Raw genomic sequence first — 12,851 nt, 5'->3', positions numbered from 1 at the left:
ACAAAATAGATACGTCGATTTTAAAAATGAATCAAGAATCAGCTGTAATTAAATCAGCGATGTGGATGTTGCCCCAACCAGAGTACACAATATATAAAAGAAAACCAATACATCTGGTGTAGAAAAATAGAGTATTTGTTAAAATCTGACCTTCAAATTTGAGTATAGTTTAGAAAATCTAATCCTAAGTATTCTTCCTTTTTGAGGGCATCTTCTTAGGTTTTGCAATTGCCAATTATATTTGATAATGTTAAATCCTTTTGTAAATTATTGGCAGTTATTTCTCTATTTTAATAGGTCTATTTATCTTCATAACAACAAGCTTACAGACGCAGGACTTCCTGATCACATGTTTAACGGATCAGATGGTGTTGGAATATTAATCATGTCAAGTAATTTCTTGAAGTACGTTCCCAAGAATTTGCCAAAGGAATTATTCAGATTACATTTAAAAGTATGTAAGAATCATTTTTTAAAAAAGCTACTATTTCCAGTTCAAAGTAGTACTTTTATCTCATTGTACTCTCTTTGTATTCAAATGTTGTCAGGACAACAAACTTGAAAAGATTCCTAAAGGAGCTTTTGATCACCTTTCCAAACTGCGAGAACTATATCTCCACAACAATTACATAACCAATGATGGAATTGATAATGAAACCTTCTGGTAAGGACCTTGGATTCTGCGGACATTGAACAGAATAAAAGCATTTTAGTTGGACATTTGTGCCATTTAAAGCTTTCAAAATATATAAATAATGTTATTGTACCTGACATCAATAACGCTTATACATAAATTTGAATTTTCAGTTAATAGTTGAAAGGTTTGGCATGGCGAGATATAATGTTTTAAGATTTTTACTGTAACAAATTGCAAGAAAACTATTAGATCTAATCATTTTTGTCTGCAACTTACATTTAAAATGACATAAATGTAAACCCCTCGTTATACTAATCATACATTATATTCTCCATAGAGTTTCAACTCTTGTCGCAAATAGTCAATCATTGCACCTTCTACCTAACTGCTAATAGGTTCTAATTTTGCCCTGTTGTGATATTTAAATGATCCCTCAGTTTTTGGAGTTTTCTAAATCGACCACAAGCAATAAAGCATGTTCTAATAATTCTTCCCCACTGGCCACGTCAAGTCATGAATTATTTAAGAGATTGTATCCCTCCTGCATCCAGCTGTTTACAAACCCAAGCAGCATCTTCTCCCTGCTGAGCACAATACAAATGTCTGTGCATGATATTAATTGATTTTTAGGGAGGCCTGTAACCACAAATGGCTTCCTCTGCCCAATGGCCAGATGAAAAACATTAGCCTTGCATCCAGGTAAGATTGCTGATCAATTATTCTTGAGTCTAACTCTGTTTCATCAGAAAAGTAAATGGATAGTTTACAATATAACTGTTAACCACCCAATATTTTCAACACCTTTCCAAGGTCATGGGGACTCAGAGTCTACCTTTTCTGAAATTAGAGATTACTGTTATTGTCTCCAACCATGAACACCTTCTAACATTGGCCTAGTGGCTGCAATGAGGATCTCCCTTTGGACTCTAATCACTCCAGGCCTGTTGCTAGGCAGACTGCAGAACAGTGGATAAAAGCAAATTACTGTGGATGCTGGAATCTGAAACCAAAAGAAAAAATGCTGGAAAATCTCAACAGGTCTGGCAGCATCTGTAAGGAGAGAAAAGAGCTGACGTTTCGAGTCTAACTGACCCTTTGTCAAAGCTGAGATTTTCCAGCATCTTCTCTTTTGGTTTCAGACTGCAGAACAGGATGCATACCCCCCTTAAATTAAACACAAAGTTCGAAAAAGTAACAATCTTATTGACCTCGTCATTGTTACAACATCTTCACATCCTCCACAAAATACTTTCTGTACAAATCTCAATTTTCATTTGTTCCCAACCCAGATCAGACAAAGGCAGCTTTAAACAAAGAATTTCTCTGCCCATTTAACCCGAAATGTGTAATGCCTCACAGAGCACTAGTATGAAACGTTCCATTTATTACACACCACCTAATTTTGTTGAAGTTCTAGGTGGGATAGTTTATATTATAAGTTTAATATGTTACTGAAGTAGCTAGTTTATTTCATGCAAAAATTTTAAATGCTGATTTCAAACCAAGTACCAAAGAGGGAAAGTTGTGCAGCAGATGTTGTTTTAAAAAATGCATTCTTGGACAGCTTGCATGATCGCTTTCCTTACTGCCAGCCAAAACAATATTAGATTTATTCAATGCTGTTTCACAACTTACCACAATAGGATTTGAACTCCTGAAAACAAAATACTTCATTTGTATCTTTAATAGTACCTTTAACTTAATAAGAATTTACAGAGCTTTATGGGACACTATCAAACAAAGTTTGATACTAAACAATGCAATTGAAGTTAGTCAAAAAAACTTAGTCAAAGAGGTAACTTACAAGACATGCCCTAAAGAAAGAAGGAAGTAGAGAGAGTTGGAGAGGGCATTTTACCTTTCAGGGTCATAGCAAATAGCAATAGCAAAGCAATGAAAACTGGGATATATGAGATGCCAGATTTGGAGAAGCCCAAGACTTTGGAAAATCATAGGGCTGGAGGAACTTTTGAGCTGGGAGGAAAGCAGCCATTAAGGAATTTATAAAAATAATGAAAATTTTAAAATCATTGCCATACCAGAAGGCAATGTTGCTTAACAAGCATAGAGGTGATATGTGAATGGGACTCAATATTGAATTATATTACTGACAGTAGGCCTCTTAGTTAGTACAATTGTCATTAGACTTCTATCCATAAACTATTGATCATTCTTAAACCACAAGTCCTACGACTTAGAAAATAGGAGAATTAACGGCTATTTGGCCCCTCAAGTCTTCTCTGCTATTTGAGTAGTCCAGATCTGATCATTTATGTCAATACCTTCTTCCTGCACTATCCCATGTCCTTTGATGTTTTTAGTATTTTGGTACCTATAGTTCTCTACGTTAAACATACTCAATGACTGAGCTTCCACAGCCCTCTGGGATAGAAAATTCCAAAGATTTACTATTCTTTAAGTAAAAAATTCTTCTACATTTCAGTCCTAAATGGCTTACCTCTTATGCTGAGACTGTTCCCTGGTTCTAGATCCCTCATCAAGGTTGAACTTCTTCCTGCATCTTCAATCTCTTTAAGAATTCTGTTTGTTTCAATGTGATAGCTGTCATTCTTCTAAGCACTAAAGAATACAGACCCAGTCTTCTCAATCTGTCCTTAGAAGACAGCCTCACCATTCCAGGAATAAATCTGGTGATCCTTATTTGCATTTTGTCTATGGCAAATATGTTCCTCCTTAGATAAGGGAATCAAAACTGTGCTCAATACTCACCAAAGTTCTGTATAACTTTACAAAGATACCTTTACTCCAGTCTCAAATCCTGCAATTCTTGAGGCATAACCTATACCAAGGCAAGTGAAGAATGGCTGAAACTCACCTAAGAAGGATAGTATGTAGAATTAAATAACATTCAATTTTACACATAAATTAAAATCATTGTGTTGGAAGAACACTAACTATCAGGCAGTTTTAGAGTACTTAGTAAATTGTAAATTATTCCTTAATTTTACATGACATCTGCTCTTCTTGAATTAAGGAAACTGTCAAGCTTGGAATACCTGGACTTGTCAAGTAACAATCTGACACAAATACCCAGAGGGTTACCTCGGAATATTGTCCTCTTACATTTGGAAAAAAATGCTATTAAATCAATACCTGGTAGCTGGCTGACGCAGATAAAGAACCTTGAATACCTCTTGCTTCATAACAACAAGATAAAGGCAAAAGCAATTCATCCACTTGCATTCAAGGGGCTTAAAAAACTTCATACCTTTCATCTCTACAATAATATGCTGGAAAGAATTCCAAGTGGCTTACCACGCCGGGTGAAGACATTAATGCTTCTCCATAATCAGATCACAGAAATTTCCAGAAATGATTTCGCTTACTCATACTTTTTGATAGAGCTCAATCTGAGTTACAATAAACTAACAAGTCCTAAAATCCACCCAGAGGCATTCCGGAAAATGAGGCTGCTTGAATCTTTGGATTTCTCTGGAAATAATCTAAATGTAGTGCCCAGTGGTCTACCAAAGAATTTGCATGTATTGAGGCTGAAGGAAAATGAAATAAATTCAATTCCCGATGGCTCACTTTCAGGAATGACAAAGCTAAAGGAACTCTTCTTGAGTAATAACAAACTCAAACTGAACTCAATATATCCAGGGGCATGGAAACAATTGACTAATCTACAGGTAAGAGATTAACATCAGAACAAATTGGGGGCATGAAATGAATAACAGTTTCCTATTCATGACCCATTGTAATAGTTCCTTGTCTTTTCTGGAAATGTTTGCTCATGTTGCTGATTATGTTGCCATTCTGCATGAGTGAGCCGACACAATGAACATTGGCTGACCATTCATTAATAAGGAGCATGTTTATAAATTATACTTTCAAACAGAAGTCAGGAGTGATCCCAAACATAGAAATTTTTTCTCTGGTCTGTGGACTCTGAGAACTTCACTTGGCCTGAAGCAGGATTTTCTTGGTCTCCCACAGAAATAACAGAGATCTAAATACAATTCATATCACAGGGTTGCTGAATTTAACTACTTTTTAAATACTGTATTGGTAGGGACTCCAACCAACCAGCAATTTGTGAAGGGCATAGTTAACACTTACATGAAATATTTAATAATTCTCAATGAATCCACATTTCATTGAGAAATAAAAACTCCGCAGAGGACTATTCCCTTTGGAACTTGAGACATAGCTGTTCGCTGCAGCACGTGTGTTGTGTTTGCCACGGCTGGCACATGCTGTAGATATGAGATTGATTTAAAGCTGTTCATAAATAAATAAGTCTAATCCATTAGTGGGGGAGACGATGGCCTAGTAGTATTACCTCTGGACTGTTAATTCGTGGACCCAGTTAATGTTCTGGGGACCTGGTTTCAAATCTCTCCACAGGAGATGGTGAAATTTAAATTCAATATAAGAGTCTAATGATGACCAGGATTTGATTGTTGGAAAAACCCATCCAGTTCGCTAATGTCCTTTGGAAGGAAACTGTCATCCTAATCTTGTCTGGCTTACATGTGCCTCCAGACCCATTCTTAGGCAAGGGCAATAAATGCTGACCTAACCAGTGAATTAATAAAATAAAATTAACTGATCATTGCTGACCAGCAAGAAATGCTGCCTAGTTTTGTGTCTGTACTAACTTGCAAGGTGAGACAGGAGTACTGGAAGCCTTTAAAGTGTAGCTGAGGTGTCAAGTTGTGAATAGGCAATACAAGGATGCAGGTAAATGCCAAACAAATGAATGCAAAGAGAGCAAGCAAGCAGCCCTGAGATGCAGCCTGGTCCAGTTCAAGAGCTGGGTGCCTGTCCCTGCACATATTGCATCCTCCAAAAGAATTCCAATGATAGATGCCAAGTGCAGCAAGAGAGTGGGGCAGTGTATCGTAAGTGGATTGGAGACAGATATGGAGAAGTTGGCATATGTCAGATGCCGGAGTCAATGGATGTGGGGTGCATGCAACCACTACCCATGGAGTGTGTCCTGAGATTTTGTTGCCAGGTGTCCAAGACAAAGGTCCGAAGAAACAAGCATTGAGCTAGAGTCAGCCACTCCCACTTTTGTGTTGGGTATTCTCAACGTCCAGTTTCTATCCCACCCTGGGTAGAATAGGAGAGTGCATATTAATGATGCAAGACTAAGTAATAATGAAGGTGATAATGAGTGGCAATCCCCTCTTATAGGAGTCTCACCACTCCATAGCAAGAATCTAGTCTCAATGTCCAGAATTTAACTGGACAAAGCAACTTGTTGGTCTTGACAATGAGAGGAGCCTCGCTCAACTTCTCACAGAGTTCTCCCACATTTTGTTCCATAGCCTCACATTGTTCGGTGATGAAGAATATTCTGCAAGTTGTATCTCTCCTCACGTTGGCAAACACGCAAAATATTAATATTAATGGTAGTTAAGAAGCAGTTCTGGAGAAATTAAAAGGGGAGAAAGTTGACAAACTGCCTGGACCTGGCAACCTACTTGCTAAGGATTTAAAGGAAGTGAGTTGGGGTTTGTGGAACCACTGGTTTTATTCTTGTAAAATTTCCTAGATGTGCAATGATTGCAGGTGATTGGAAATGACCCAAGATAGCATGCTTTATTCAAGACTGGAAGGAGACAGAAATTGGCTGTCTCTAGGTAGTTAGCCTGACATCAATCAAAATTGCTGGAATCCAATATTGACAAACTGATGACAGGAACTCAGAAATCTGTGGCTGTGATATATTTCAAATTTCTGAAGGCATTAGGTAACTATGGCCAAAACCAATCCCGTTGAAAGTTCCTACTTCATGCAACTGTGGGGTCTTTCATTTTCAAATTTGCAGAAGTCTTGTGAGAGTACTTATTTCATGAGATGCCCACACAATCATCCCTTTGTCTAAGCAGTGCCCACATCTCTCAGTGGAGCTGCTTGCCACTTTATGCTGTAGTCCATCTGATTGTGGTGCCCACCATTCCTGATGGGACAGCTAACCTAGAGGCAACCAGGCAGAATGGTAAATCTCAGCATATTACATTAGCAGGTGCCACACCAATGTGTGTGGACTGAGGCCCCAACAGCATCCCCATGTTAGGCAGCTGACAGGTGCCAGAAATCCAGTACAGCATCTACAAAGAGATATACGCAAGTTGAGTGGGTAAAGCAGGTGATAGATGAAATACACCACACAAAATTACAGGAAATTTACTTTATGAGGAGGAATGGAAAGACTGAAGACTTCTTAAATGGTGAGGAATTAACAAATATTAGTGTTCAGAATGATTTGGAAGTCCTTCTGCCCGAAACACATAACATACAGTTAAGGAAGGCAATTAACAAAAAACATAGAATGTTTTGTTGAAGTGGTTGATGTAAAGAATAAGGAAGTTTTCTTCCTACTGACTAGAGTCTAGAACTGGGGGGATATAGTCTCAGGATAAAGGGGCAACCATTTGGGGCTGAAACAGGGACTTTTTTCATTCAGTGGATTGCAAATCCTTGAAATTCTACATCTCCGAGGACTATGGCTTGTCAGTCATTGAGTATATTCTAGAGTGAAGAGGATAGATTTTTATATTCTGATCCAATGAATATGGGACTGAAGCAAAAAGAGAAGAGTTGAGGTTAAAGATCATCTGTAATTTTATTAATTTTGAGAGGACTTGAATATAAAAGCAGGGATGTACTTCTGAGGCTCGATAAGGCTCTGGTCAGACTGCATGTAGATTATTTTGTGCAGTTTTGGGCCCCATATCTCAGGAAGAAATTAATAGCCCTAGAGGTTGTTCAGACGAGGCTCACAAGAATGGTCCCAGGGATGACAAGCTTAACATATGAGGAACGTTTGAGGATTCTGGGCCTGCACGTGATGGAGTTTAGAAGGATGAGGGGAAATGAAGCTTACAGACTACTGAATGGCCTGGACAGAATGGATGTTGGGAAAATGTATCCATCTGTAGGAGAAGCTAGGACCCGAGGGCACAGCCTTAGAGTAAAGGGAAGATCTTTTAGAACGGAGGTAACGAGAAACATCTTCAGCCAAAGAGTGGCCAATCTATGGAATTCATTGCCACAGAATGCTGGAGAGGCCAGGTCATTAAGTATATTTAAAAAGGGGATAGATAGGTTCTTGATTGTCAAGGCGATCAAGGGTTACAGTGGAGAATGGAGTTGAGAAACTTATCAGCCATGTTTGAATGACAGAGCAAAGTTAATGGGCTGAATGGCCTAATTTCTGCTCCAATGTCTTATGGTCTTAAGTGGTGGAAGACCAATTCTTGCTTCCATTTCTTTTGTACTTAAGTCCTTATTCTCATCTAACTTTTTGCATGACACATATTTACTATACAAATGGTACAACTACAGTTTGATATGTTAGGAGAAGGCAGCTGGTCTTCATAAAATGGCAATAAACATTTCCAGTGAAGGAGTGGACAAAATTCAAGGAAACCATTGGTGTTAAATTTTCATATATTTTTAAAACAAAGCAGTTGAAAATTGCAAAAGGACAATATTATTGTAGAAACATACTTCTTAAGAAATATTGTAATATTAAATTTGTAAACTGCTGACGATCATGCTTTTATTCATTTATAGGATGTGGCAAAGCCAGCATCTATTGACCATTCCTAATTGCCCTTGGCCATTTTTCTTTGAAAGACATTAGTGAACCTTTTAAGATTGTAGGACACACTGGTAGTTTCATGGTCATGATTACTGATGCAGGTTTTATTCCATATCTATTTCATTCATTGAATGTAAATTTCTTAGCTGCCACCATAAGGTTTGAATTCATATTACCAGATCTTTAGCACAGGATTCTCATTAACAGTCCAGTGATATAATCACAGTGCTACTGTAACCCTGGTAATACTAACTTATAATGCTCACACAAAAATGATACAGTAATATTGCTCTTGTTCATGAAAAGTGCTGACAACAGAGCATTTATTAACTAGTCAGTTAATTGGTTACCTGCTCTTTTATGACTCTGGTATTGTGTCAGTTCAGAAATGGGCATCCAAAATCACTTAAGTTCCTGTCCAGAACATTAGAGCCTTAGCTGCCAGTTGGCATCCAAAATAAAGTCACATTTCTAGGCAGTTGTCTCAAAGGCTGAGAAATGATGTGAATTACTGTATCTTCTCATTACTAATATGATAACAGCTAACATTACTGAAAACTAATAAATTGGGGGACAGAAAGATTTCAGGTGGCAATCTTTCACCCAGTTGTGAATAGATCATTAGAATACTATGGAAAGTCTTGGCAGTGTTGCATGAATTGGTTTGAGCTGCAACAGAATAAGTTTTAGGAGCGAGAAGAAATTATTGGATGGGATGATCACAACACAGGAAGTTATATTCTTTGAATCATATTTCATGATGTATCTTTGAGTCACTTACAGCTGTAAGGGTCAATTTATTCAGCTAAATGAAAATTGATTATAAGTTTATAATATTAACTTGAAGGCATTAAAATAATTTGAATTATTGTATGTGTTATTTTAAAAAAACAAAGCTCCTTTATGTAAAATGGACAAGTATTTCAGCTTTAATTAGTTGTTTCTGTTTTCAGCTTTTGGATCTGTCAGGCAATCAGCTTTCCTATGTCCCTACTGATCTGCCAGAGTCTCTTGAATATATTTACCTCCAGAACAACCAGATTTCTGTCATCTCAGAGAATGCTTTTGAATCCACACCAAACATCAAAGGAATTTTTCTCAGGTAAGTTAATTATGAACACTATTGTAGGTGCTTATTATCAAAAAAGAATAGATCCCTTTGCAATGCTCACTTTAATGAAGAAAATGTGTTCATGAATAGGTAGCGGTTTTGCTTTCTATAACTGTGCCTTCTGACAGTTCAGTGCACTGTGATATGAAATCATTTGAACCTTTTCAATCCTGAATATTCTGGGGAGAAAATAAGGCAAATGGCAGGTGGTGCAGAATCCTGGAATTGCTTCCTGGTCAACATGCAAGATGGCCTTGGCTCCTTTGATAGTCCCTAGACCTTCCTGAAAAACTTTCAGGTATTTAATTAGGACTTCACTCAGGCAACAGTTTTCAAAAAATGTTGAGCCAATCTAGGTGATTTTTTCTCAACCAATTTTACCCCATCAAGCTTGGGCCTGATCCTTTTACTACAATCAGTGGTAACTGAACCAGCTGCTTCTCATGAGAGACTGGAACCAAAGTTGTACCCTTAATCTGTAAAAGTTCTCCAGTATAATTCACAGGTTATCAGAGGCCTTGTGCAAACATAAGGGTTAGAGTCTAGACTGAATTTTGCTGCAGATTAGTTCTGTGATCACTGTATTGACCTCTGTTAATAACCATTTAACTAGATGCATATTTTGATTGGTTCTGATTTGGACATTGCTAAAGCAATTTAGCTGCTCTAAACTAGATGTAGTTGGGCTTTCCAGGGTGTGCAACTCTCCTGGATAATGGTCTGTGAGTTCTGTAACTCAATTTCAATCCAGTGGGACTATTCTGCTGTCTTGAGTGTGCATACTGGCAGCAACTTTAACTGTTTGACTGAGGCTTGACTTTGTTTTGGGGTTTTTCTGTGGCCTGACTGAGGGTCCCTCAGTACAGAATATGTCCTGAATGCAAGTACGCAATTGCCTTCTCTCAAGTGGTGTTCCCCAAGTTCTGTCGGCCTGGTGAGGATGTTCACTTCAATAGGAATACCCTGCAAATCAAATGCACACTTGCCAAATTCTCTAATGACAAAGCCAGTTGCAATGTCTGTTTAAAGTCCAGTTGGGCTTCAGCTAGTAAGCACTTTTGCATGGTTACTTGATTAATCCCATGTACCAAACAGTCTCTTAGCATCTCATTAAGGGTAAACTAAAGTCACATGCCACTGCCATGCATCTTGACCGAGTCAAAAATCCTGACTTGGGTTTCCCTGGTCCTCGAATTGTCGAGTGAACCGATTGCATTTCAGAATTACAGGAGGCTCAGGGACATAATATTTCTTAACTAAATCCATCAGTTAGAGTCATAGAGATGTATAGCACAGAAACAGACCCTTCAGTCCAACTTGTCCATGCCGACCAGATATCCCAACCCAATCTACTCCCAGCTGGCTGCCAGCACCCAGCCCATATCCCTCCAAATCCTTCCTATTCATATACCCATCCAGATGCCTTTTAAATGTTGCAACTGTACTATCCTCAACCTCTTCCTCTGGCAGCTCATTCCATACATGTACCACCCTCTGCGTGAAAAAGTTGCTCCTTAGGTCTCTTCTATAATTTCAGTGTTTGTTCCTTTTCCTAGATGCACTCTGATGTCCAACAATGCATGAATTCAAACAGCAAAGGTGGTAACTGTGCAGGTTCACTGCTCTGTCAGTTAGCAATGTGGGTTTCTTTCTCTCCATCTCTCCTGCTTCCTTTGTCTTTTCCTCTCCCTTTCAAAAATCTGTTGTTCTTGAAAGGTTTTAGTAACTGGGGCCTCAAGGAAAGTTAGGGTCCAAATAACTGAAAAGGTTGTGGGGCTACAAGCTGTCGGGAGGATTTCTCCTTGCTTTTCATCTGCCCCAATGTCATTGGCCTGAAAAGAAATGTGTTCTTTCCACATACTGGGCCCAGTCTTCAACAGCAGATCAAACGAGTCAAGCTGCCTAAATAATGACATGATTCCAGAAATGTTTACTCCAACTCAAAAATGACTATTGCAAGCTAATTTTTTCAAGAGCATGCTTTCCTCTCAATAGCACTGAAATAATTGCACAGAGGCCAGTATCCTGTCACCAAGTCAATCTTTACTTACACATGGAAAATCCTTGACACGGATCCAATTTTCTCAAAGCCAAAGTGAACAGAATCTCTGACACTCCTGTTTATAGCTGTCTGCCAGGGCTCGCTGATTGGACCCGATTAAGAATCCCAATCAGGGAACTCATATTCTCTGAGGTCCACCCAGCTGACCTTGTTACAATCATGATTCGTATCACAAAGGATCAGCAGATGCACAGTCCACTTCAAACTCAGAGTAAAAAAATGCTAGAAAGCTTTCATCAATTTAGGCAGAACCTATGTAGAGACAGAGACAGTGTTAAAATTTGATGTCAGAGCCTGCTGAGTTTCTTTCAACATATCCTGTTTTATATCCGTTTTCTAGTATCCACAGGACTCTGCATTTCTAATTTAAAGCCATGAGGATTTCAGAACAGACAAATAATTTTGCATTCGCTAGATAATTTAACATATTGGAGAACAGCAATCAAGGCTGGAGACTTAATCTACAAAATTTAGGAAGTTCCTAAGAATAAATGTGCCCCAGTGGAAAGCTTAGCAGGTAATTGCATTTGGAAACCAAAATTGTAAAATACATCAATGGAAATCCCCAGAATTCTTGTGGATCTATCCAAATCCTCATCCTGAAACAAGTTAGAAAATTAGGCATTAATTTAATGCATCAAAGACAGATTTCAAAGCCACCCTGGGGATTGTACAGGTTTATGAAGAAAAACAATTTTGCATTGTGACAGATGAAGGTTTTACATTTTCTCCCATCAAAGCCTGTAAATAGGCTTATTGCATTTCAGCAGTTTATAGTCCAACATTCACAAAAGAAGAAAGAAAAAAATTGTCTTGTCTTGGGAGCATGGATAAAACTCCAACGAATTTGAACATCCCAGCCAGTCAAGCAGTGAGCAAAGTTGGAAGGAAAACATTGTAAATGTGAAGAACTGTCAATGAAAACAGTAAATTCACTGGTGCATAACTGTGTATCTCTGACAAGACAAAACCAAGCCAATAGTGATATTCAGAAGTGAAGCCATTTCAAAATAACAATTCCCAAAATATTTAAAAACAGAAAATGCCAGAGAAACTCAGCAGGTCTTACAATATTTGTGGAGAGAGAGAAGCAAAGTTAATGTTTCGATGACACGAAGGTCGGTGGAGTGGTGGATAGTGTGGAGGGCTATTGTAGGTTGCAATGGGGCATTGATGGGATGCAGAACTGGGCTGATAGAGGGCAGATGGAGTTCAACCTAGAAAAGTGTGAAGTGATTCATTTTGGAAGGTTAAGTTTGAATGCAGAATACAGGGGGTTAAAGGCAGGATTCTTGGCAGTATGCAGGAACAGAAGGATCTTGGAGTCCATGTCCATAGATCTCTCAAAGTTTCCAACTAAGTTGAGAGAGTTGTTAAGAAGGCATATGGTGTGTAGGCTTTCATTAGCAGAGGGATTGCGTTTAAGAGCCACAATGTTATGCTGCAGCTCTATAGAGCC

General features: G+C 38.4%; 1 protein-coding gene across 3 annotated transcripts in view; it reads left to right on the top strand.

Annotated features, from left to right (window-relative positions):
• podn (podocan) overlaps positions 1 to 12,851 on the top strand; it is a 50,312-nt gene that overhangs the window by 32,008 nt on the left and 5,453 nt on the right. For all 3 annotated transcript variants that reach the window (XM_072574185.1, XM_072574187.1, XM_072574186.1), the window contains exons 6-9: positions 298 to 454; positions 549 to 664; positions 3,633 to 4,290; positions 9,173 to 9,321. In XM_072574185.1, coding sequence (XP_072430286.1) covers positions 298 to 454; positions 549 to 664; positions 3,633 to 4,290; positions 9,173 to 9,321 — 1,080 coding nt within the window. The remainder of the gene's footprint in view (positions 1 to 297; positions 455 to 548; positions 665 to 3,632; positions 4,291 to 9,172; positions 9,322 to 12,851) is intronic.

This window comes from Chiloscyllium punctatum, chromosome 7 (assembly GCF_047496795.1).
Source record: "Chiloscyllium punctatum isolate Juve2018m chromosome 7, sChiPun1.3, whole genome shotgun sequence".
NCBI classification, from domain to species: Eukaryota; Metazoa; Chordata; class Chondrichthyes; order Orectolobiformes; family Hemiscylliidae; genus Chiloscyllium; species Chiloscyllium punctatum.
The sequence above is the reverse complement of the archived record's forward strand: the minus strand, read 5'-3'. Positions and strand labels throughout refer to the sequence as shown.